This window comes from Hippopotamus amphibius, chromosome 2 (assembly GCF_030028045.1).
Source record: "Hippopotamus amphibius kiboko isolate mHipAmp2 chromosome 2, mHipAmp2.hap2, whole genome shotgun sequence".
In the NCBI taxonomy this organism is placed as follows: domain Eukaryota; kingdom Metazoa; phylum Chordata; class Mammalia; order Artiodactyla; family Hippopotamidae; genus Hippopotamus; species Hippopotamus amphibius.
This window is the reverse complement of record NC_080187.1, coordinates 51984224-52007959: the sequence shown is the minus strand read 5'-3', so window position 1 is coordinate 52007959 and position 23736 is coordinate 51984224. Positions and strand designations below refer to the sequence as shown.

The window sequence follows — 23736 nt, the reverse complement described above, 5'->3', positions numbered from 1 at the left end:
TATACATTTCAAAATGATCACCATGATAAACCTAGATACCATTTGTCACCATAGAAAGTTATTACGTAATTATTGACTATATTCCCCACATTGTACATTTCATACCCGTGACTCATTTGTTTAGTAACTGGCAGTTGGCACTTAATCTCCCTCACCTATTACTATTCTTCCCCACCTCCTCCCCTCTGGCAACTACCTGTTTGTTCTCTGAATCTCTGACTCTGTTTTGTTATGTTTGTTCATTTTTTTTGTTTTTTTTTTTTATTTATTTAAAAAAATTTATTTCGCTGCACTGGGTCTTAGTTGTGGCATGTGGGATCTTCATTGCAGCATGCAGAATCTTTAGTTGTGGCATGTGGGCTCTTAGTTGTGGCACGGGGGATCTAGTTCCATGACCAGGGATCAAACTGGAGCCCCGTGCATTGGGAGCGTGGAATCTTAACCAGTGAAGCACCATGGAAATCCGCTGCTTTGTTTTTTAGATTACACATATAAATGAAATCCTATGGTGTTTGTCTTTGTCTGATAATCACTTTGCATAACACCCTCTAAGTTCATCCATGTTGTCACAAATGGAAAGATTTCATTCTTTTTTATGGCTCAGCAGTATTCCCTTGTATTTATATATGGCATCAAGAGGGTGCTCATGTAATATATACACTTTGTGTCAAAAGAATAAAGTAGTTTGCAGCTACCATTGTTAAGAAGAGAGTTCATTTCCTGACAGGGTTTATGGAATAGTAAGGCAGAGGCAGTGTAGTGTTGGCTTATCCATCTTATGCAGTGGGAAGTTTCTGGATGTGGTGGCAAGTTCTGAGCCTTCACCAGATTGCAGAGAGTTTCTGATTCTTCCAGCAGGGGCAGCTCAGGTTCTCTCTCTTGCTTCTCTAATGGGTCTCTAACAGTGTCCACTAATCCAGCTGAAAAGAGAGACTCTTCAGATAGTCAGCAGGCTGGGTTATTTTCAAGTTGCAGTTTATCTCTTTGTATAGAGAATGTACATCTTAAGTGAAAGAGTAAAATGCGAAGCAAGCCTTAGGATACCTGGGATATTATGAGGACATTTCCAGAAGATCCAGTGCTCTTCATATAAGGATCCCCCTGCCTCCTTCATAGTCTGATAGTTTTCCTGGTCCCGTCTGGATGCCTTCCTTACTCTGGATACTTCACCATGGTTACCACTCCAAGCCATCTCTAATCCCATTCCACCTTATCCTCTACGCCCTACTGACTCCACAGGAGAGTTTGGGCCACTAAGAGGATTTTTAGGATCTTCTGTATGTTTAGTATCTTCCTTCCTAAAGACACCAACACTGGATTTTATCAAAGGTTTGAACAATGTCTGGGAAGGTGGAACCCCCCTACAACCCCTCATTTCCTTCTCAGCTACTGTTCTCCTTTCATCTTTTCTCAGTTGCAGTGAGTGGCTGGAAAGGCAGTGCTGCCATTTCAGGCCAGGACTTAGGCATTGTTTTCTCGGCTCTGCGCCAGATCAGCAATTGGCTATTTGCAGCCAGAGCCCTACCCTTTAAGAATCCCGAGAGAGTCCAAGCTGTGTGGAGCTCTGACGCTGAAGAAAATTGCTCCACATGCAGAATCTAGCCCCCTCCACCACAGCACCCCTTCTCCTGAGCAGCATGTGCAGAACTCACTCCGGCATCTGTTTACAGGTTGGTGGTGTGGAGCGGTTAAGCAGATGCTCAGCAGCATCACTGTAATTATTAGAACAACCATCACCCCAACAGAAGTTGCTGGGTTTGCCTGTCATACTTTTTTTTTCCTTTTTCTTTTTTCTCCTTCTCCCTCTCCTCATCTCCCCTCCCCTCCCCCTCCTCCTTTTCCTTCTTCTTTTTTTTTGGCATGTAGGATCTTAGTTCCCCAACCAGGGATCAAACACGCTCCCCCTGCAACAGAAGGGCGGAGTCTTAACCACTGGACCGCCAAGGAAGTCCCTACCTGTCATACTTTTGTAAGGTTGGCTGGTAAAGAAAACAATGAATTCGAATGGATTTAGACAGTGTATTACTTATATACACAGCAAAGCAAGACCAGCAGGTGTGTTAGCTCCTAGTCCCACAGGATGGCATCCCACCAGAGTGGCCAGATGATGGGTAACAGAGTAGGTGAGCCAATCAGCTGCTGAGAAGCCAACTCTAAACCATGGCCAAGTGGTGTGATAGCTGAACCCTAAGGGGGCTGAGGTGGAAAGTTGCAGGATTTCATTCTCTGAAACTGGGCTGGTGGATGAGAACCTGCTTTGTGGCAGCCCATCGTAACATGGCTTTTATCCTCGTGTTTCAAGAACTGCAGGGTCAGACTCGGTCAAGACTCATGCCAGCCTGTGGTGAGGTCTTGCCCACGTGATTCATGTGAGAGAGATACAAGGTCATCAGGGGGCCAGGACAGATCTGTTCCTCTATAGATGGGAGGTTCAAAGAAAAGGTGAATAGGGAACTGAAGGGATGGTAGGGTAAAGCCTAGGTGTAAAAAGATGTTTCTGTAATTTGAAGCCTCTGTAAGTAATATAGACAACTTTTCTATGAGTAAAGAGAAAAACAGGCATTGAGGAGAGCATGAATATATCACTTTGAGGTGAGAAAATATATTCTAAGTTGTTTTCATGAGAACCTTAGCTGTCTTTAGGAAGGCTGCAGCTCAGCTTTTCAAATCTAAGATCATAAGATTCTGATGTTCTGATGGCTTATAAAAAGTGCTAAAAACCAAAAGCTGTGGACACATCACAGTGTCACAGTTTAGTTTAAATTCTCTGGCTGTATGACAGCTAGGGACATGGCAGGGACTTTCAAGTTAGTTGGTATTTATTGGCTTCTCATGTCAGGGCTCAGGGTTTCCTCTGATACAGCACTCCAGCTGAAACGTACAGTAGGCAACTAACATTTCACTTTCGTAGCACTCAAGTCTGCAGATACCATTTTTATAACATCTCTTGTGTAATTCTGATGATAGTGGATTCAAGCCTGGAAAGAAAATGAATGGAAAGATAATTCGCCATAGGCCTTTCTGGACTATAGAATGACCGGTCCTTCCATTTTTGTCAAAGTGGATTCCAAGAGACTTGGTCATGGTGATTGATGCTATAACTTGAAAAAAAATTAAATAGTTCTGTGGATTGAATTGTGTCTTCCCCAGATTCACATATTGAAACCATAGTCCGCAATGTGACTGTACTTAGAAATAGGGCCTTTTGAGGTAAAGTTAAATGAGGTTATAAGAGTAGGGGCCTAATCCAATAGGAGTAGTGGCCTTATTGGTGGAAAACACAGAAGATGGCTGTCTTCAAGCTAGGAAGATAGCTTGCATCAGAAGCTGAATTGGTCTTCAGTTGATCTTGGACTTTCCAGCCTCTAGAACTATGAGAAAATAAATTCTGTTTAAGCCGTGCCATCTGTGATATTTTGTTATGGCAGTCTGCACTGACTAAGACAATTAATAACTTGGAACTTTGCCCAAAGTGGTCAGATAATAAACTGTATATAGTTGTTACCTATGCATGTAGTCATTAACTCATTATTTAATTATTTATTCATTCCCAAACCAGTTTTTATAAATCCAGGTACTGTTTAGGTACAAATTTGAGTATGAATCTCAAAGAATTTTCAGTCTTAGAAAAAAAGGAGGCATAAAATACCTATGGAAGAGAAGAAAACATGACAAGTCCAGTGAAATATATGCAACATGGAGTGGTGTTGTGGGTTCAGAGGAGGATGAAATCAGTTCTGTGGATAGGATGTTTTATTGGAGCCCAAAGCATTTGAGCTGGGCTTACAGTTTTATGTACCTGTAACTGCATAGAATCATCAGAATATGAATGTTTATTTATTTTCTTATGTAAAAGAGTGTTAAAAGGAAAAGACTGCTAAAATGTGGCTATCTGTAGAAATTTTGAATCATGTACCCTATCTATCATGCCCTGGAGAATAATTGCCCTATAGGAAAAAAGAAGGGGGTCAGGGTTACTTAGCCAGCAAGATGGACACCTAAGAAGATGAAATGTAATGATCTATATGTCAAATATGTATTGGTCTCCATAAAGAAACAAGTGTACCATATAGAAATGGTACACTTCGGGAATGTACAAGGCACTGAAGGGAATACTGTAGACTCTATGCAGTTGTTGACTGTCTAGAGACCATGAATTCACTGCCATCAACCATAGGGGAATTGGTCCCATCAACAGCTTCTAGAGGCCTGTTTTCTATAGATTCTTAAATCCAGCCTGTTGAGTCACATGATCTGAACATCTGGTTCATCTACCTGGAGAATACTTAAGAGAGGATGAGAAATTAAGTAGGACCCTTCAACATATGGATATGAACTGATTCAATAACACTGAATGAAGAGAATGTTAAATATGAGATTTCCAAAGTCAGTAACCGATATGGTTAAGCTAGAGTATGGTGCCAGCCAGTGTTCTCCCTCATATCTCTCTAGCTGCTACCTCATCTAATCACATATTCCTTGTATCACATAAAGCCCGTCAATTTTCTTGGATTGATGGCAGTTCCTAACCTGTTTCCCCATGTACCTAAGGAATCTACAAATAAATTAACTGTGAGTAATTTGAGTATATTAGAAAGCTTAACAAATTGTTATTACTACTTACTGGTATTGACTATTATACCTAGAAATGTTCCTAAATAGAGATAAAACAATGGTGGCAAAACAGGATGGAGTATTACTGATGAAAGTATAATGGTAGCTCTCATAAGTCAGGTATATACATATTATGTATAGGCATATTCTATACATTATCCTATTTAATCCTTACAAGACTCTGAAGTTAGTATTATTATTATTTCCATTTTGTGAATGAAGAAACTGTGTTTCAGAGAAGTTCAGACCTTTGCCTAAAGCTGCACAGCTGACAATTTGGAGAGCCAAGATTCAAGCTCAGGCCTTGCTGACATCAAAGCTGGTTGATGTTTTTTTCTACTTCAGAAATTAAAGGGTTTATGATGGGAGGACATTCATAAGTTTGCTTAGTGCAGTTGCTCTTCTAGACAAAGCATCCCCCCAGGAAGTTTCCCATTTTACCTGCCAGCGCTGTATCCCAAAAGAAGAGAAACACAAACACAATGAAGAGAGGCTTCATGGCTGGGAGCTTTCTTGTTGGGGAGGCTGGTGGCTGGGTCTGATGCAGGCTGTGAGAGAGCAGGGAGGGAAAACAGCACACCATTCATCACAGACCTCTCAGGTCTGGGGTATGACCTGCTCCAGGTGGATATGCTACACTGACCTCCCCTGAGGCAGTTGAGTTGACAATTCTTATATGAGGACAAAATGGTCAGCCTTTTCCTGTTTGACAGATTTTCCTATTGGCAAAGGCACTGCTCCCCCACCTGGAAAACCTAGGTTTTCTAAAAGTACTAACAGAGACCTGAGAACTATATGCTGCTTCTTATTTAAAAAAGTAAAATTAATTGTTTGGCTTTTATCTTACAACAAAAATTAAATGCAAGTTTAGAAAGTTCATAAAATATTAAAAATGACAAGGAAAGTTACACTTGAACCAACCCCCCCACCCCCAGAGACAACCCGTGTGTTTCTCAAAAAAAGTTTTATTTATGCCTAGTTTTTTGTTTAATATTTTATCTTGCATAGTTATAAACTTGATATATTCATGTTTATGTGTTCTGCTTTTGTAACATGATGGATGCCATAGTATTTTCTGTATCATTATAAACCCTTCATAAAATTTAGAAAGCTGCATGACATTTTACCAAGGCCATTTTAAAATAATTGTCACTATTTTAAAAAACATCTTTATTGAGATAGAAATGACAAAACTGCGAATATTAAAGTGTACAGTTTGATAAGTTTTGACACATACGTACTTGAATGTGAACTGATATGTTCATATTCAAGATAATGAACATATCAGTTTCTCCCAACCATTCTTCATGACTTTTTTCCTCCCCAGCTTTATTGAGGTATAATTAATAAAGAAAAATTGCATATTTAAGGAGTAAAATGTGATGATTTTTAAGTACATACACGTTGCAAAATGATTACCACAATCAAGTCAATTAACACATCTCTCACCTCAGATAATTACCATTTTGTGTGTACTAATGATTTATATTCTGTCCCCATATAAGGAAGACATAGATTTAATAAAATATTTTTGAAAATACTTAATTTTATAAGGATTTGATTTTTTGAAAAGTAGGGCAGCAGAACATGAGAAATGCTTCACTGGTGATCTTAGAATAGAGGGAATGGGAGAGTGAAATACCCAGTAAAGAACCAGGCAGAGGTATTAGGATGGATTAGGAAGTACAGTGGATGCCTTCCCTTAGAATGGCAAAGTTTCTGCAGAGAGAATCATGTTCTTGAATGGTAAATAAGGCTAAATTGGAATAAGAAACTGCTGGACTGTTTATAGGAAAGTCCTTCTGGAAATGCTCAGATGACATAGAATAGTCTTCAGATTTTCCCTAAAGAAAGTTAGCTTTGGAGGCAAAAGGTGCACCATTGCCATTTTCTGTGCCAGAATACCCACAGCTAACTCCCTCAAGGGTCATGTAACAGGAAGGAGTCTCTTCTCTTGGTAACATACATTGGAGAGTAGTAGCATAGCTGGATGCCTGTGCTACTCTAGACCACAACTAGAAGCGAGTGATGGGTAGTGCACTGGGCGCCCCAAGTGGGAGCACTGAGAGATTTCTTTGAGTCTAAGAGAGGTATTGAACTGGGCATGTAAAATCTGCCAGCTTGGCAGCTTTTTTCCAGATTATACTCAAGGAGTAAGAACAGAAAAATGTAGAACAACAGATTTTTTTTTTAAATTCTTTGAAGGCCTCATCTTTCTTCACATGATCTTCCTGGCCAAGAGGCAGAGAAATTTATTTAAACTTACATGAGGAATCTATGCTCATTCTGTGGCAGAATTCATATATTTGAATGATCTTTATCTTAAAATTTCTAATTTTTTTCCTACAAAGTTATAATAATCATAGTCACTTAAATTTTTATCTTTATTGTTATACATATAATTTCCATTTAGTATAACATGAAAACAACAAAGATATACAAAAAATATTAATAATATTAATAATTGTCTCTTCACCTGTGATCCAGTCCCTGTGAGGTACCAACTTTTTTGATGTGTTTGCCAGCAATTTGTTGAGTATCCTTTTGTTACTTTTCCATTCTCTTTTCTATATATATATATAAAATATATATATATCACATATATGTGATTTATTATGTCCAGTAGTAAAATCATACTCTGTAATTTGCTACTTTTAACTTAATAATTTATCATGGACATCTTTTCAGGACAATTAAAATATATCTAACTTATTCTTTTAAATAGATGAATAATTTTAATGGTATAGATGTGCCGATCATTGTCTGATTACAGTTTCTAGATTTTTTTCCATTATAGACAGCGTTGCAATAGACTTTCTTGCACATGATATTTTTAGTGTACTGTGTTCTTATTCCTATGAGACAGATTCTTAAGTGGAGTTGCTCTATAATAAGACGTGCATTTTAGATTTTATTAGTTATTGTTGGATTATATCTAAAGAGATTTTAGCAATTTATAGTCTCACTAATGAGGTTTGAGAGTACCTATTTCTCTGTAGGTCCACTTGCACTGGATAATATCCTTTAAGAAAAATCTTGCCAAATTAAGAATTTAAAAAAAGTTGTGTGATGGGATTGGTGTTTCTATGATTGCCTAGTGACATTATATATTTTTTGGGTAATGCTTATTGGCTATTTGTATGTCTTTTATTGCTGAATTGGTTCTTCATATCTTTTACCCATTTTTATACTGGAATGGCTTTCTATTCTTAATTTTTTGTGACTTTTATCAAATAGAGTTTTAACTTTTAATGTAGTCATGTCTGTCAACAATACCCTTTAAGACATCTGGGTTTTTTTTTCTATTTTAGGACATCCCACTTCAATTTGAAGTCTGAATTACAAAATATTTTCCTTTATTTTCTTCTAGTGTTTGTGTATTTCTACGTTGTTTTGTTTTATAAAATAAAAAAAAATATAGAAAAGTAAAAAGCTAAGAAATGGCTTTTTTAAAAAAAAGTCATTGCAGGTATAGCTAAAGCTTCACTTTTTCATGCCTTTTTCTTCCTACCTTCCTTGGAGATTACTATCATTCTAAAGTTGATATGAATCATTATTGTGCCATTTTTGCCCTTCTATTTTTGGTGACAAAATTGTCCTAACTCCTTTTTTAATGTTTCAAAGAGTACCTAATTAGATCAAACCATTGATAAGGTTATGGAAAACTGAAAGAGGTATCTTTTAAAGACTGGAATTCTCCCAAAGGACACATTTTGTTATATTCACTTAGTGGTATATTTGACCATATTTCCATGTAGAGCTTACATTGGGGTCAGTTGCTGCTTAAGAACTTTACACATAACTTAACTCCTACAGTCGTCACAACACTATGATGTAGGTATTATAGTTATCCCATTATATAGATAAGAAAACCGAGGGTAGAGAGAGACTAAAGAACTTGCCCAACATCAAATAGTAAGTGGTGGGGCTGGGATATAGTACTATAGGTGAAATAACAATGAGGTGGATGTACACTGAGGAAGTTAGTGTAAAAGTGCACACATGAAAACAGAGCACAAGCTTTCATAAAATATTTACTTTAACCTGACCATCTATATGTATAATTATTATGAGTTCCCTTTATCCATCATATTAACTAATCTTATGTAGACAAGGGAATTTTAAACAGTTTTAGTTTCCTTTCCGGGAGCCTGAAGAAGATGCAGTTAGACTTTTCTCCACTTCTTTTTTTCCTCAAACACATCTTTCTTCTCTCTGCAGCAGATGCTCCAGTCAGCACAGTATCTAACTGCATATTCATTAGTATTGCACTTCATTCTGCAATTATAGTATCCTGGAGGACATCCTTCATGAAAAGAGAGGCTTCTGGCTTTGAAAAGAGAAAACATTATATTATTTTACTTGTTTGTATATTTTAATATCTGAAGTGTTTTATAATGAAATAAAACGACAACAAGAAAGAACTTTCCCAGAAAAAATGACAGAAAAGAATGTAGGAGAGAAAAGTGGAGGTACTGAATAAAGATAAATGAGGGTTTTTTCCATAGAGAAATAAGTGAGGCAGTGGCTGAAAAGGGACAGCGTTTCTGGTAAGAACTATCACAGCATATTTCTGACTAAAATTAACGATCCATTTAGGGGTGGGGATTCGTGATTCAGGAAGGAGTGTTTGATTTCAGAAGTGAAGTCCCTAAAAAAGTGGTGGGGATAAAATCTAGTGATTAATACAAGTGGAGGAGTTAGCCTTAAATTAGAGTATGACGAGAAGACAAAGTGAAATAAAATTAGGTAAAGGTTTATGGTAGTGAGAAATGGGGATGTTATCACTTGTTGCTTTTCCTGTCTTGGTGAAAAAAATCATGAATTGATAATAAGAATGGGTTGGGGGAGTTGGGTCTTGGTTCCAGCTTTTCAGTATATTTAGGCTCAAAGCCATAGCTCCCTTACTGGGAGGTTTCTGAGATCTGCGCAGGATCCCATACACCATAATCGCTCACCTTGGTGTCCAGTTCTCTCTCATAGGTGTTTCCTTCCATCTCATTCCCCCAGGGAAACCTATCCTAAGTTTTATAGTAATCATTTCCACTTCCTTACTTAAAAAAATAGTTTTATTACCTGAATTTCATCCCTAGACACTGTAGTTCAGTTTTTTTCTCATTACAATTTTTGATATTCCCTCTAAGTCTGCAGGTCCTTCCCAAATCCTTTTCTTACACTTTTTTATGTTGAAGAATTTGGGGTGTTTAACCTGTAGAGTTTCCCACAGTTTATATTTTCCTGGTTGCATACTCTTGGAGAAATCAGCACGTTCCTGTGTCCTCTGTATTTTCAGCAAATTGGCAGCTGGATTCAGAGGCTTGACCGGACTCATGTTTGATTCCATTAGCTGGCTATACTGTAGTTGGTGGGGGGGGGGGGGGGGGAGGGGGGAGGGGTGTGTGTGTGTGTGTGTGTGTGTGTGTGTCTGTCTCTCTGTCTTATCAGGAGGCAAATAATGTCTGGTTGTCTATCTTTTCGAGATAATAACAGCTACTGATGCCCAATGGCTAGATTCATTAATACAATGGGGGTTGTGTGTTGGTGATACTGTCATTATGTGTCTTTTTCATTGTTTAGTTGTAATGTATACAATTCAGTAAGCTTGGTGACTAGTTTACACCTGTGAAACCATCACTACCATCAGGACCATAGACATATTCATCACATATGAAAGTTTCCTCTCACCTCCTTAATTATTGTTGTTGTTATTATTATTACTTGTGGTAAGAATACTCAGTATAAGATCTAGCCTCAGAAATTTTAAAGTTTACAATTCTGTATTGTTAGCTATAGGTACTGTGTGTGGTAGAACTTCAGAACTATCTCACATAAATGAAACTTTGTACCCTTTGACTAACATCTCCCCAGTTCCTCCACCTGTCAGGCCCTGTTACTATGAGTTTCACGTTTCTGGATGCCACACGTGAGGTCACACAGTATTTGTCTTTCTGTGTCTGACTTATTTCACTTAGCATATGTCCTCCAGGTCCATCCATGTTGTCACAAACGGCAGGATTTCCTTCTTTTTTAAGGCTGAATTTATTTTATATATTTATATATATCATATTTTCTTCTTACGTATGTGTGTGTTTTTCACCTTTATTGAGGAATGGCATGATAAAAACTGTATACGTTTAAGGTATACAATGCGATGTTTTAATATAATAAACATTGAATTGATTACCACCATGAGATAATTAACACATCCAACACTTCAGATGGTTATCCTCTTTTATTGTATGGTAAGATCACTTGATATCTACTCTCTTAGCAAATTTCAAGTATATAATACAGTATTATTAACTATTTTTTTTAACTATAGTCACCATGCTGTACACTAAGTCTCTAAAACTTGTTCATTTTATGACTGGAAGTTTGTGCCCTTTGACATCTCTCCATTTCCCTGGCCCCCATCCCTTGGCAACCACCATTATACTATCTACTTCTCTGAGTTTTACTTCTTCACATTCCACGTATAAATGAGATCATACAGTATTGGTCTTTCTGTGTCTCAATTACTTGACTTAGCATAATGTCCCTAAGGACATTTGTCCATGTTGCTGCCAATGGTACAGTTTCCTTTTTTTGAAAACTGAATAATATTCTGTTGTGTGAATATACATACACACACATATATATACACATATACATACGTGTATATATATATATCACAATTTCTTTACCCATTTATCCATTGACAGGCACTTTGGTTGTTTCCATGTCTTGAAATACATTATATTGAAACATTTTATAAATATGTTTCCATATTTATAATAATAAATAATTATTATTTAAGATAAATAATTATCTTAAATAATAATAATTTGTCACTACTACTACTATTATTATTATTTTGATAATAGCCATTGTAACGGGTGTCAGGTAATATCTCATTACGCGTTTGATTTGCATTTCCCTGATGGTAAGTGACGTTGAACAGCTTTCTGTATTCCTTCTGGCTATTTGCATATCTTCTTTGGAAAAATATATATTCAGGTATTTTGCCCATTTTTAATTGCTTTATTATTATTTTGGGCTGTTGAGTTGTGTGAGCTTCTCATGTGTTTTGCAGGGAACTTGCAAACCCTTATTGAGTATAGGTTTTGCAAATATTCTCCTATTCTGTAGGTTGTCTTTTCACTCTGTTGATTGTTCCTTGTGCTGTGCAGAAGCTTTAGTTTCATGTAGTCCTACTTGTCTAATTTTGCTTTTGTTCCTCGTGCTTGTGCATATCCAAGAAATTGCAAAGAACAGTGTCATGAAGCTCTTCCTCCATGTTTTCTTCTAGAAATTTTACAATTTCAGGTCTCATGTTTAAATCTTTAATCTACTTTGAATTGATTTTTTTCTACAGATGAACTCTTTTGCATGTGTCTATGCAGTTTTCCTAATACCATTTGTTGAAGAGACTATCCTTTCTCCATTGTATAGTCTTAGTACCCTTGTTGACTATCAGTTCGCTCTGTGTGTGTGGGCTTATTTCTGGGCTCTCTTATTTTCTCTGCTGTTCTATATGCCTGTTTTTTTGCCAGTACCATACTTTTAGAATTATTATAGCTTTGCAGTATATTTTGAAGATATGAATTGTGATGCCAAAATTGCTTTGTTTTTCTTGGTTAAAACTGCTTTGCTATTCAGGGACTTCTGTGAATAGCAATGGCTGTTGCTATCGGTATATGGCTAATAGCAACAGCAATGGCTCCATAAGAATTTTAGGACTCATTCTTTCTTCCTTCCCTCTTTCCTGTCTTTAAAAAAATTTTTTATTTGTTTAAAATTTTTAAAAAACTGTTCTAGAATTGTTTTTTCTATTTCTGTAAAAAATAACATTGGGATTTCCACAGGGATTTTATTGAATCTATAATTTGCTTTGGGTATTAGGAACATTTTAGCAGTATTCTTTCAGTCGATGAACAGGGGATAGCCTTCTATTAATTCATGTTTTCTTCAGTTTCTTTCATCAATATTTTGTAGTTTTCAGTGTACAAATCTTTCACCTCCTTGGTTAAGTCGTATTCCTCAGTACTTTTTTTGATGTGATTGTAAATGGTATCGGTTTCATAATTTCTCTTTTGAATAGTTTGTTGTTAGTATATAGAAATGCAACTGGTTTTTGCTTATTGATTTCTAGTCTGTAACTTACTGAATTTTTTTACTAGTTCTAAATTTTTCGATGGCATCTTAGGGTTTCTACATATAAAATTATGTCATCTGCCCATGGAGATAATTGAGTCTGAGTTGTTTCTAACTCGAACCTGGAAACATATTTACTGATACAGCAATGTCCAGTCAAATATTTTTTTAAAAAAGAAACAACTAAGAATGGGAGAGAATATTTGCAAACCTATATCTGTTAAAGGTTTAGTGTCCAAAACATATAAATGACAACCCACAAATGAAAAACAACTAAATTAAAAAATAAGTAAAGGATTTGAGTAGACATTTCTACAAAAAAAATATACAAATGGTCATTAAAACATTTAAAAGATGCTCAACATCATTAATTAATGTTGCAAATTAAATACAAATTAAAATACATGTTAAAACTACAGTGAGATATTGCTTTACACCAACTAGGATGACTGTAGTAAAAGAGACAGACAATAGCAAGTGTTGCTGAGTATGTGGAGAAATTGGAACCCTTTGGCACTGATGGTGGGATTGTAAAATAAAGGATGAAGCTGTGGAAAATAGTTTTGCAATTCCTCAGAAATTTAAACATAGTGTAACCATAAATCACAGCAATATACCCAGGTATATACGCAAGAGAATTGACAATATATCCACACAAAAACTTGGATGTAAATGTTCAGAGCAACATCATTGATGATAGCTCCAAACTAGAAACAATCCAAATGTCCATCAACTGCCGAATGGATGAATAAAAGGTAGTGAATCCATTTAATAGAATACTATTCATCAATTGAAAGTGATTAAGTATTGTTGCATGCTACAACATGGAAAACAGACACAAAGGGTCACATGTTGTTTGATTATATTAAACAGCCAGAATAGGTAAATTGGTAGAGACAGAAAGCAGATTAATAGTTGCCAGGGCCTGAGGGGAGGGGAGAATGGGGAATGACTGCTAATGAATATGGAGTTTCTTTTTGGGGTGATGAATGCTTTGGAATTGGATAGTGGTTGCACAACTTTAGGAATATACAGAAAACCACTGAAATGGTATACTTTAAAAGAGTGAATTTTATCTCAATAAAAAAACCAAGAACAATGAGGGAGATCTTGAATTTCCAGGTATTAAAAGGTGACCTAAGGTAGTACATGCATCAGAAAAGATGTCAACAGATAATAATATAAATCCCAGTGATAAGCCCAACAATTAATGTATATTTATTACATAATATTGGTGGATTTTAAAATTAATTTGGGAGGGTTAGATTGATTATTCAATACATATGCCTGTATAATTGGTTACTTGGTTAAGTGTTAAGATGGAGTCTTAACTCCCACTATACATAAGGTAATTTCCACATAAGCCCTTATCTAGATCAGTGATCAGTGTGTTCTGTAAACCCTAGATGAAATGGAGCAGCCTCCTCTTCTTCTAATCACCACTCTGGCCCTTCTTCTAATCACCACTCACTTTACATTTTTTGCAGTTCCCCAAATTTTCTGTGTTCTGTAAACCTCCTTCCACCTTCTTTAGACCAAACACAATCTTTAAGTAAGAATTTAGAGTAGGTTAAATCACTGGGGGGCACCACCTTCTGGATGTTGCCCTAACCTTCAGCTCTCCACTCCTCTCACATTCTTCAGCATATGGTACAATACGCCCTTGTCTAATTTATTTTCAAACTCTTGGAAGACATTGTATTCTTTTTCATTTATATTTTCATAACTTTGGAATGAAAAGTTTCTGTCTTACCTTGAGGAACTATGCATAGCAAGGCAAGGACCCCAAGGATGGAAAGCAAGACCTTCATGGCTAAATAAATCAGAGAGAATCCGTAGCTGGGATGAAGAGAACTTTCTATGTTCAGTACTTCTTCAGAGTGAGTTGCTGTATGATTATTGAACCTTTCAGTGGCAAGAACATTTCTGTGTTCCAGTGAGCCTTCATATCAGGTGATATTATGCAATGGACATGACCATCAGTCATTCAGAGTACATTTGTTAAGTGTTGGCAGGGTGTGGGCAAAGACAGTTGGATGCACAGCCCTTACAGAAAAAGAGCAACCACGGTGAAGGAAAGAGACATATTCTGTTGAAAAATCATTGTCTTATGGTTCCTGGAGGTTAAGGCAACTTTTACAGAGTGAAAACATTCAATTTATTTCCCCAATAATAGGAAGAGAAACACTAGGTATAATAGCATGCCTATTCATTAATATTTTGGTGATGTACATTAGCAGACTTAAGCAATGAAATTGTCTTTGAAATCATAGTGAGTTGTAAAAAAGCTTTTGAGTGCCTCTTTGTCCAACCAACTAATGAGATCAACTAATTTTTACGTCTAAAGTCTTAGTGAATACACATTGTTTACACATCACAGTCATATGCAATGTGAGGGAGACCAAAAAGGAAGAGTGGGCCTTAGATGCACTTGGGAAAGCAAATAATACAGAAAAGACAGTGGGAGTGCAACCTGAGCATGTGTTTGACACAGTGGTACAATTACCTGTAGACACTAAGGAAATGAACACAGAGGAACACCAGAGTAGTTTGAGTGGCCTAAGGAATGATTAAAGAAGATGTGAGTTGGCTCCATTGGTCGAATTCTCTATACATTTTGTGGGTTGAGAATGGCTTAAATCAGTATACATCTGAGCCAAATGCAGGCAAAAGGAATGAATAGACTAATCAAGTCACACTACTGGGTAGAACAGAGTCAGTTCCCAAAATTTCATTGCTGCTGCATGATGCAGGATATGAGAAATGGAGCTTAGGGTGTCCACTTCAGTAAACACAATGGGTCCCTACAGCATGAAGCAGACACTTTTGGGCTGATGTGCATAGCCCCTGGTTTTGCTATAAGTAGGGTGACTTCTTGGTAAAAGTAGCATTTTCTGTATTTCAGAAGTCTTTTAGCCTTGAAGCTATGCCAGAATTCAGAGAAGATTTCCTTCTTTTGACTAGTGTCTCATTGGACCTAGGATTCATTAAGTATTTTTCAGTTAGACTCACTGAAAAACTGTTCTGGACTCATATTAACTACCCCAAGAGTTGCTCCCCTATCCTATTTGTAAAGAAATAGATTTCACTTTCCAAACCAAGATCAAAGCAATTTAGGAAGATATCCATGTAATTAAATTCAACGAATACTTACAGAATAACTTCTGAGTCTAAAACACTTTGCTTCACACTTTGCTTCACTTGGTGATGACTTACACATTCCTTTTGCACTGTTAATATATTTATATGCGTTCGTTATCGCACTTGTTGACTGCTTGCTCAGTAAATAGTTTTTGTTTAAAAAAAGAAGACGTGTAAGGCTTTATAAGATTCATGATTTTATTTGGTCTTCATAATTTCTTTGATGCTTTTACTCTGGGTTGAGTAACTTTTGTCATTACCAAGAAGGAAGCTCCTTTCTGCCATGGCTTCCTCTGGTACCACTTCCACTCCTAATAGAACATGTTATTTACATTATTTGAGCAGGTCCTCCCTGGCTATTGAGGCTTTGCAAATGACATCTTGAGCTAAATCAGGGATGGAGGATTGGTGGAGGGATGGGGTATTGAGGCCCTGAAAGAGGCAAACTTCACAAGCCTTAGCCTAAGGAGGGCCAGTGAGGGGGCTGAAAGCTCTGGGGATGACTTTCCCTAAGCCTGGGTTCAGGTTTTTTTCTCCTCTGAAGTTGCTGGGACAGGGGCACCTGGGAACAAGCCTCTCCCAACATCCTAAAAACTCACAGAGGGAGTGTGCTGTTTACTGATGACTACTCCATTTATTCAAATCTGACTGGCAGGGAATCTTTAGCACCTCTGATCATGAAAAGCTTTGGAACTATAGTTTACTTTGCAAAGGAATGACATTTATGAGCACAAATCATTGAGTTCCCTTATGGAACAGTAAGGGTTGAATTTTCATTGATGCTTTGACATTTTTTATAAAATTTGTCTCTCATTTGGAAGAGAAATAAGAAGGGCTTGGAAGGCTGCCCAGGGAGCCCAAGATCATTGGGTGATCCATGGGCTGGTGGTCAGGGACATCAAAGGAAAGGTCAGAGAGAGGAAGGTTCATTGCATTAAGGGGGTGGGCACCAGGTTAGTGTTGAAGGGTGGCTTATCACCAGATTGCTCAGGGCCTCAGTAGAGAAAGATAACGCACTTTGACAAAGGCCTTTCCTTGAAAGAACGTAGAGAAGAAAATCAGATAGCTATCAAGCTGTCAAAGTACAAATTGTCACAGCAGAAGGAGAAAGGAGTTAATTTACCATGAGATAATAAATTAGACTTAGGAATTACTGCATTTTATTATTGAACTTAGGTCTCCAGAAAGGCAGTAGATACTCAGATAATTTGTAATCGAGCGTTCGTTGTTTATCTTCCTTCCCTGTACTCAGTAGTATGGAACTCTTTGGAGTCTTTGCTGCATCAATTATTTCTTTTTCTTCTTGTTGCTGCAGTCTTTCTAAATTTATTGTTTTCTTACCTTCGGTCTGTAAACATTCTCAACTTCCTCTGCTTTAAAAGCAAAAGATAAAATAACCTTCCTCTTTAGTTTACTTTTTACATAAGACCCTAACTTTCCCCCTTTCATCTCAGGAAAATAGTGGTATGTTTTCTGTTTCTGATTCTTTCCATTCATTTCTTACCCTACAGGTTTCTGACATCTTTCATCTTTCTACTGAATATACTTTTGCTAAGTCACTAATAACTTTCCCTCAGTATAAAAACAAATATATAGATATAATATATACACGCATAAATATGTACATAGATACTACATACTATATGTGTATTTTATTTTAAAATCCTGATTCCTAAGTAATACATTTTAATTTTGAAATTGGAAAACCCATAAAATTATTAAGGTGGTAATAAATATAATGCATTATTTTACCACTTAAAAGATCATTACTCTTTTGGTTTATTTCTTTTCCATTAAAGTGACAGGTAGATAAGAGTTTAAATATCATAGAATACTATGAACTCCCTATACCGAATATCTGAATAAAGTGGACACCTTTGGGGAATTATATGCCAATAAAGTTGGCCAATAAAATAAAATTGCAAGTAGTCAAAGTTCTATCCTTTCATTTTCAAAGGGTGCTAGAATGACCTAGATTTTATGCACAACCTTCAAGGAATAGATAATTTCTATTTTGTGAAAATAATTCAGATAATAGAATAAGCTGAATAGCTACTCAACACATTTTATGAAATAGAATAGCCACAACATAGATATGTCACAAGGCAGCATATTAGTTGTATATTATTGCATGACAGAATACCCCAAGATGTAGTGGCTTAAAACAGCAAACATTTACTACCTCATGGTTTCTGTGGGTCAGGAATCTGGGTGTGGCTTAGCTGGGTGCCTTTGGCTCAAGGTCTCTCCTGAGGTTGCAGACAGAGCCGTTGTCGGGGTTGCATGCTCCTCGGAAGGCTGGGGGAAGTCTCTTTCTAAACTCACTCACATGGTTGTTGGCAGACCTCAGTCCCTTGCCACGTGGGCCTCCCCATAGAATTGCTCATGGCATGGCAGCTGGCTGGCCCAAGAGCCAGTGATCTGAGAAAGAGTGAGCGAGCAAACTCCAAATGAAAATCATAGCCTTTTAATAGTCTAATTTTGAAAATGGCATCCCATCTCATATCACATACTCTATTCATCATATCTAAGTCGCTACGTCCCACACTTAAGGGGACATGTTTGCACATGGGTGTAGACCTAGGGGCAGGAATAATTGAAGATTATCTTAGAAGCTACTTACCACAGACAACAAAAGATAAAAATAGCCAGTATAACCTATGAACATAGATACAAATGCTGCAGAAACTATTATCAAATTAAATTTAACTTCAAAGTAAAAGAATAATACATCATGACCAAGTAGTATTTGTCTGGGAAGGAAAGGATGAGCCAACATTAGAAAATCAATTTATTTACTACACTTAAGTTATTCCATTTTTTGAGCACTTAATGTGTGCCAGGCACTGTCATAAGTCCTGGAAATAAGGTAGTGAACAAGAAAGACAAAATTCCTGCCTTCAGAGGATGTGGAGAAAAGAGAACCTTCATACACTGTTGGTGGGAGTTGGTGCAGCCACTGTGGAAAACACTATGGAGTTTCCTCAAATAACTAAAAATAGAACTACCATATAACCCAGCAATTCCACTTCTGGGTATGTATCAGACAAAGAAGAAACATTAATTAGAAAAGATACATGCATCCCAATGTTCATAGCAGCATTATTTACAATTGCCAAGATATGGAAACAACCTAAGTGTCCATCAACAGAGGAATGGATAAAGAAGATATGGTGTATATACATACAATGGAATATTATTCTGCCATAAAAAAGAATGAAATTTTACCATTTGCAGCAATGTGGATGGACTTGAAGGGTATTATGCTAAGTGAAGTAAGTTAGAGAAGAACAAATATTATACGATATCACTTATACGTGGAATTAAAAAATAAATGAATATAACAAAAAAGAAGCAAACTCAGAGATACAGAGAATAAACTAGGGATTACCAGTGGGGAGAGGAAAGGGGGGAGGGACAATACACGGATAGGTAATTAAGATGTGCAATGTATTATCTATAAAATAAGCTACAAGGGTGTATTGTACAACATGGGATATAGCCAGTATTTTATGATAACTATAAATGGCATATTATATACCCATAACACATAATATCATACAACTATACTTCAATAAAAAATGGTTTTTTCTCATAAAAGAATTCCTGCCTTTTTAGGATATATTTGTAGTAATGGGGAACACTTCACACATGTACATGATAACTTAAGAAAAGATACATTGTGTGATAATAGGAGAGTTTTCACAAATTAGGGATAAATGTGGTTAATGGTATTGTCTTAGTTTTTTTCTTACATGCAAACTCTGAGACAAGGATTTTAGTGCCAGTAGTTTTTTAGGAAGGTGATCCCAATAAATACCCGTTGAAGAGTGGGGAAATGAGACAAGGAAGAGAAGAAACTGAAAAAGGTTAACTTTGAAGACAGTTACCATTTTGGGCTACTGTGTATCATTCCCGTGGTGAACTCTAGAATGAAGTGTAGAAAACCCTACACAGTTGTGCCAGCTGAAGGAAGAGGAAGCAGGGCTATCTATGTACACAACTCCTTATACATCATTGATTGAGTGCTGCTTCCAGTGGGACTAACTACTTCTAGTATGCTGGGGTTCTCCAAAAGCCTTAAGGAAGAAGGCTCCAGGTAGTCACAGTAAGCGCCCTGCTCTGTGTGGAGAAGAAAGCCAAGGGATAAGAACAGGACAGCAGCAGTGTGTGCTAATGTCCACCCCTTGCACCACCACTCAGATTCTCTCCTGCTCTGTATTAAACCTGTTCAGTGCGTAATGACCATCTGGTGGAGGTTTTAGTATCTGCAAAACAGCTCAGGAATGTGCATCAGATAGTGTTATCTGTGTCCTTCAGGGAGGAACTAAAGATTCTGTGACTGCTGTATGGCTGATCTATTGTTTAAATTGTTCCGACTTCTCCTGGCGCAACTGCTGTCATTTGTTACTACATGTTCACATTCTCCTGATCATTAACTCTTGAGCCAGCCTTTGTGACACAAGGGAGCCCTGGGAGACTAAAGCTTTTCTACAGACAAGAGGCAGGTGGAGGACATAGGAGAGTCTGTCTGGGGAAGACCGCATAGGGTCCTGCTTGGTTACACTATGAACATGAGGGTGCAGATGTCTTTTTGCGTTAGCGTTTTCTCAAAACAGCTATTTTGAATTTTTTATCATCTAGATCACAATATTCCATGGATTTGAGGTAGGTTGTTGGAAAATTACTATTTTCTTTTGGTGATGGCACATTTCCCTGATTATTTTAAAAATTTACTGCTTGTCTTGAGTTGGGAACTGTTCAGTGGTGCAGCTGTGTCTGGAGTTGTCTAGGATTCTTATGGGCAGACCTGTTCATGCTTCTTGCTCCCCCTTGTGGCAGAATTCTAAAGCCTTTATGTTTTTTCTTACAACTCACCAGGCTGGCTGCTGGAAACCTGTTTTTGTTTTCCAGAAGGTGGTGCTAAAGCTCCAGTTTGTGCTAATCTGCTTTTCTGTGCGCACTCTAATCACTGCACTGGCCCTGGCTGCAGCACTCGGGAGTAAACTCTAGGGTCTGGCTGCAGAGTGGAGAGGTGTGGGTTTAGCACTCAGGGTGTTGTGGTGCCCATGATCCTGCTGGGGAGACCCTGGGGTGCGGAAACTCCCAAAGGCTTGTGTGCAGCAGACTTCCTGCTGAAGTCCTGAAGCAGCCAGCAGGGACTGTGTCCCTTCAATGCCCATTGAAACTCTTTTCCTGCTTCCTTCCCTACCTCCTCCCTTCCCACAGCAGCAAACACCTTACATCTTTGTTAGTTACCTTCAGATGGGGTGTTCTGTTTGTGTTGTTATTGATTGAGGTTTTCTCTGTCTTTGTATTGGTACAATTTTCCACTTTTCTTGCTTTCTCTTTTGTCAGAATCTTCAAGTTTTTATGTCTTCTCTGGTTCTCACAAGTCACCAGGCTGGCTGCTGGAAACCTCTCTTTGGTTTTACAGAAAGTGGTGGCGTAGCTCATGTTTATGGTTTCTACCTCGTCCACAGACTGTGATCTATTTTCTCAGCACGCTCCTGTCCATAATTTTTGCATTTTCATATGTGTGTGGCTAAAAGTGTACACTGAAGAGAAAAATGCTTATGCTCTTCTAAACAAAGGAATTGGCAGATAGAGTTATTAGAAGAAGGAAAAGGCAAAATTAAGGCACATAGTTTTCCCAATTAGATAGTTCAATATTAGTTGCAATAAATGCCGAAGGAATGTCACAGGCAGACAAAGCAGTCACCTTGAAATGATATGATTCCCATCAGAGATTTAAAATGGCTTTGTGTTTAATTCTAGGAACTACGTAACTGAAGCATCAACCACAGCCAATGTTTCCTCTTTTTAAGAAACCGATCCCAATTGCTAAGCTAAACCAGCAGTGAGGTTTAAGGCTAGCTCAAAGAGATTGAGCTCAAGCACCAGATAGGTTTGTAGCTGAGAAACACCTTGACAGTGATAATGCCAGGGAGTACATGGCTGCCACCCCCGTCGGCTTATGTCAGGTACACTTTCGGCAACTTAAAGAAGTTTCTTTCTATCTCTATCTGATTAAGAGTTTGTTAAAGGAACATATGTTGAGTTCCATCAATTGCTATTTCAACATATGTTGAGATGATCAGAGATTTCTCTCCTTTAATCTGTTGACATTCATTCCTTAGTAGTGTCTTCATAAACTGCAGCCTTCTTGTGTTTCTAGGACAAACTCTTTCATGGTCACAACACACTAGGCTTTCAATACAGTGAGTGCATGGCTCACTTTGCTAATGTTTATTTAGGAGTTTTGCCCGTATTTTAATTGCCAAATTAATCATTTCTTTCTTCTTTGTGTGCTTTCCTTTGGGATTTTTCCTTTTTTAAATTTTTTTAAGTTGGGTGAAAATACACATAACATAAAATTTGCCATCTTAACCACTTTTAAGTATACAGTTCAGTGGCATTAAATACATTCATAGTGTTGTGAAGACATCTCCATAACTCTTTTCATCATATAAATTTGAAATGGAGGTGAAACGCTATTAAAGAATAACTCCTTATTCTCCCCTACCTCCAGGCCTGGCATCACCATTATACTTTCTGTCTTTATGATTTTGACTATTCTAAGTAACTCATATAATATGGGTATATAAAATATATCTATCTCCCTGTTGACACTGTGTAAAATAGGTTTTGTTCTTCGTCTGACTTGTTCTTTAAAACATGTAATTCAGTATAATAAGATGGCATTGCTAACAAATATTGCACTCATCCTCTTGTAAAATTTTCTGTATACATGAATCAACAAAGTCAACATTAAGTTTGAAAAAAATGTTCTACAAATGTGAGTACTATGCAATAACTTCAGTTTTAGTTGTTTTCTCTTCCCAAGTTTACTTAATCCAAATAAAAAACAAAGTTTCCATTTACTTAATATAAATAAATAACACTTGATATTCATTTTTCTTAAATGTTTAATTTTCTGCAAATGTAACAAAAGTTTGAAATTTAGGAATGTTGAAATTTTAACTACCTTTATATCCTACATTATTTAACTTGTGTTTTTACCTAACATTATGCTTGCATCATAAATGTTTTAAAACCATTCTCCCATATGCGTATTTCTGTTTAATCTTCTCTGCTTGTCTAGTAAGGGTTTGACAATATATGTCTGTAGCAGAGACTCCTTGCTAGCTATTAAAAAAATTTACCTGAGACGAAGTGAGAGAGTAGCATAGACATATATATACTACCAACTGTACAATAGATAACCAGTGGGAAGTTGCTGTATAACAAAGGGAATTCAACTCAAGGATGGAAGATGCCTTAGAGAACTGGGACGGGGAGGGTGGGGGCAGTCGAGGGAGGGTGGGGGGGAGTCGAGGGAGGGAGGGAATACGGGGATATGTGTATAAAAACAGATGATTGAACTTGGTGAACCCCCCAAAAAATAATAAATAAATAAATAAAATTAAAAAAAAATTTGCATTGAATTTTGCTTGGGGCTCATAATTAGACTATACATCCCACCCTTCCATGCAGTTAGGTGAGGCCATGCCACTAGGTCAGGGAATGAGAACAGAAGTGAGGGTATCCCTTCCAGGGCTGGCCTGTGAGAAACTTCTATGACTATTCCTCAGCATTGTTTGTCCCATCCTATTTAGTGAGATAAAGATGACCTCTGTTACACTGGAAGCCACATATTGAAGATAGCAGAGTCTCTGTCAGCCGGGTTGTGGAATGACCACACGGAGGTAGACTCAGCCTACCAGAAACACCTTCCCTAGACTTGAGATAGGCTTCTGGGCACTGGTAAGATTTTGCAGCAGGTTTATCACCCTATATTACTATAACTAGTGTTACCAATTAATGCCTGAATTCATTGTTTGAGGT

The 23736-nt window shown here is 37.3% G+C and overlaps 2 protein-coding genes across 2 annotated transcripts; both read right to left on the bottom strand.

The window, feature by feature from the left end:
• Positions 1-2835: 2835 nt before the first annotated feature.
• DEFB134 (defensin beta 134) lies at positions 2836-5113 on the bottom strand. Its single transcript, XM_057721010.1, has 2 exons — positions 5056-5113; positions 2836-2978 (listed from the first exon to the last, which is right to left on the bottom strand). Exons 1-2 carry the CDS (start codon positions 5111-5113, stop codon positions 2836-2838), a joined length of 201 nt encoding a protein of 66 aa, XP_057576993.1.
• Positions 5114-8780: 3667 nt separating this feature from the next.
• On the bottom strand, positions 8781-14558 carry LOC130844339 (beta-defensin 43-like). The gene is made up of 2 exons (XM_057720633.1): positions 14501-14558; positions 8781-8944 (listed from the first exon to the last, which is right to left on the bottom strand). The coding sequence occupies exons 1-2, from the start codon at positions 14556-14558 to the stop codon at positions 8781-8783; spliced, it is 222 nt and encodes a 73-aa protein (XP_057576616.1).
• Between the last annotated feature and the right edge of the window lie 9178 nt (positions 14559-23736).

Bases quoted from the DNA above. Each gene is read 5' to 3' on its own strand.
- DEFB134 (XM_057721010.1), bottom strand. From the start codon at position 5,113: ATGAAGCCTCTCTTCATTGTGTTTGTGTTTCTCTTCTTTTGGGATACA. The intron at 2,979-5,055 runs GTAAAATGGGAA...TTTTCTTTCCAG, and splicing joins TTGGGATACAGCGCTGGCAG to GCTTGAATCCACTATCATCA.
- LOC130844339 (XM_057720633.1), bottom strand. From the start codon at position 14,558: ATGAAGGTCTTGCTTTCCATCCTTGGGGTCCTTGCCTTGCTATGCATA. The intron at 8,945-14,500 runs GTAAGACAGAAA...CTCTTTTCAAAG, and splicing joins GCTATGCATAGTTCCTCAAG to CCAGAAGCCTCTCTTTTCAT.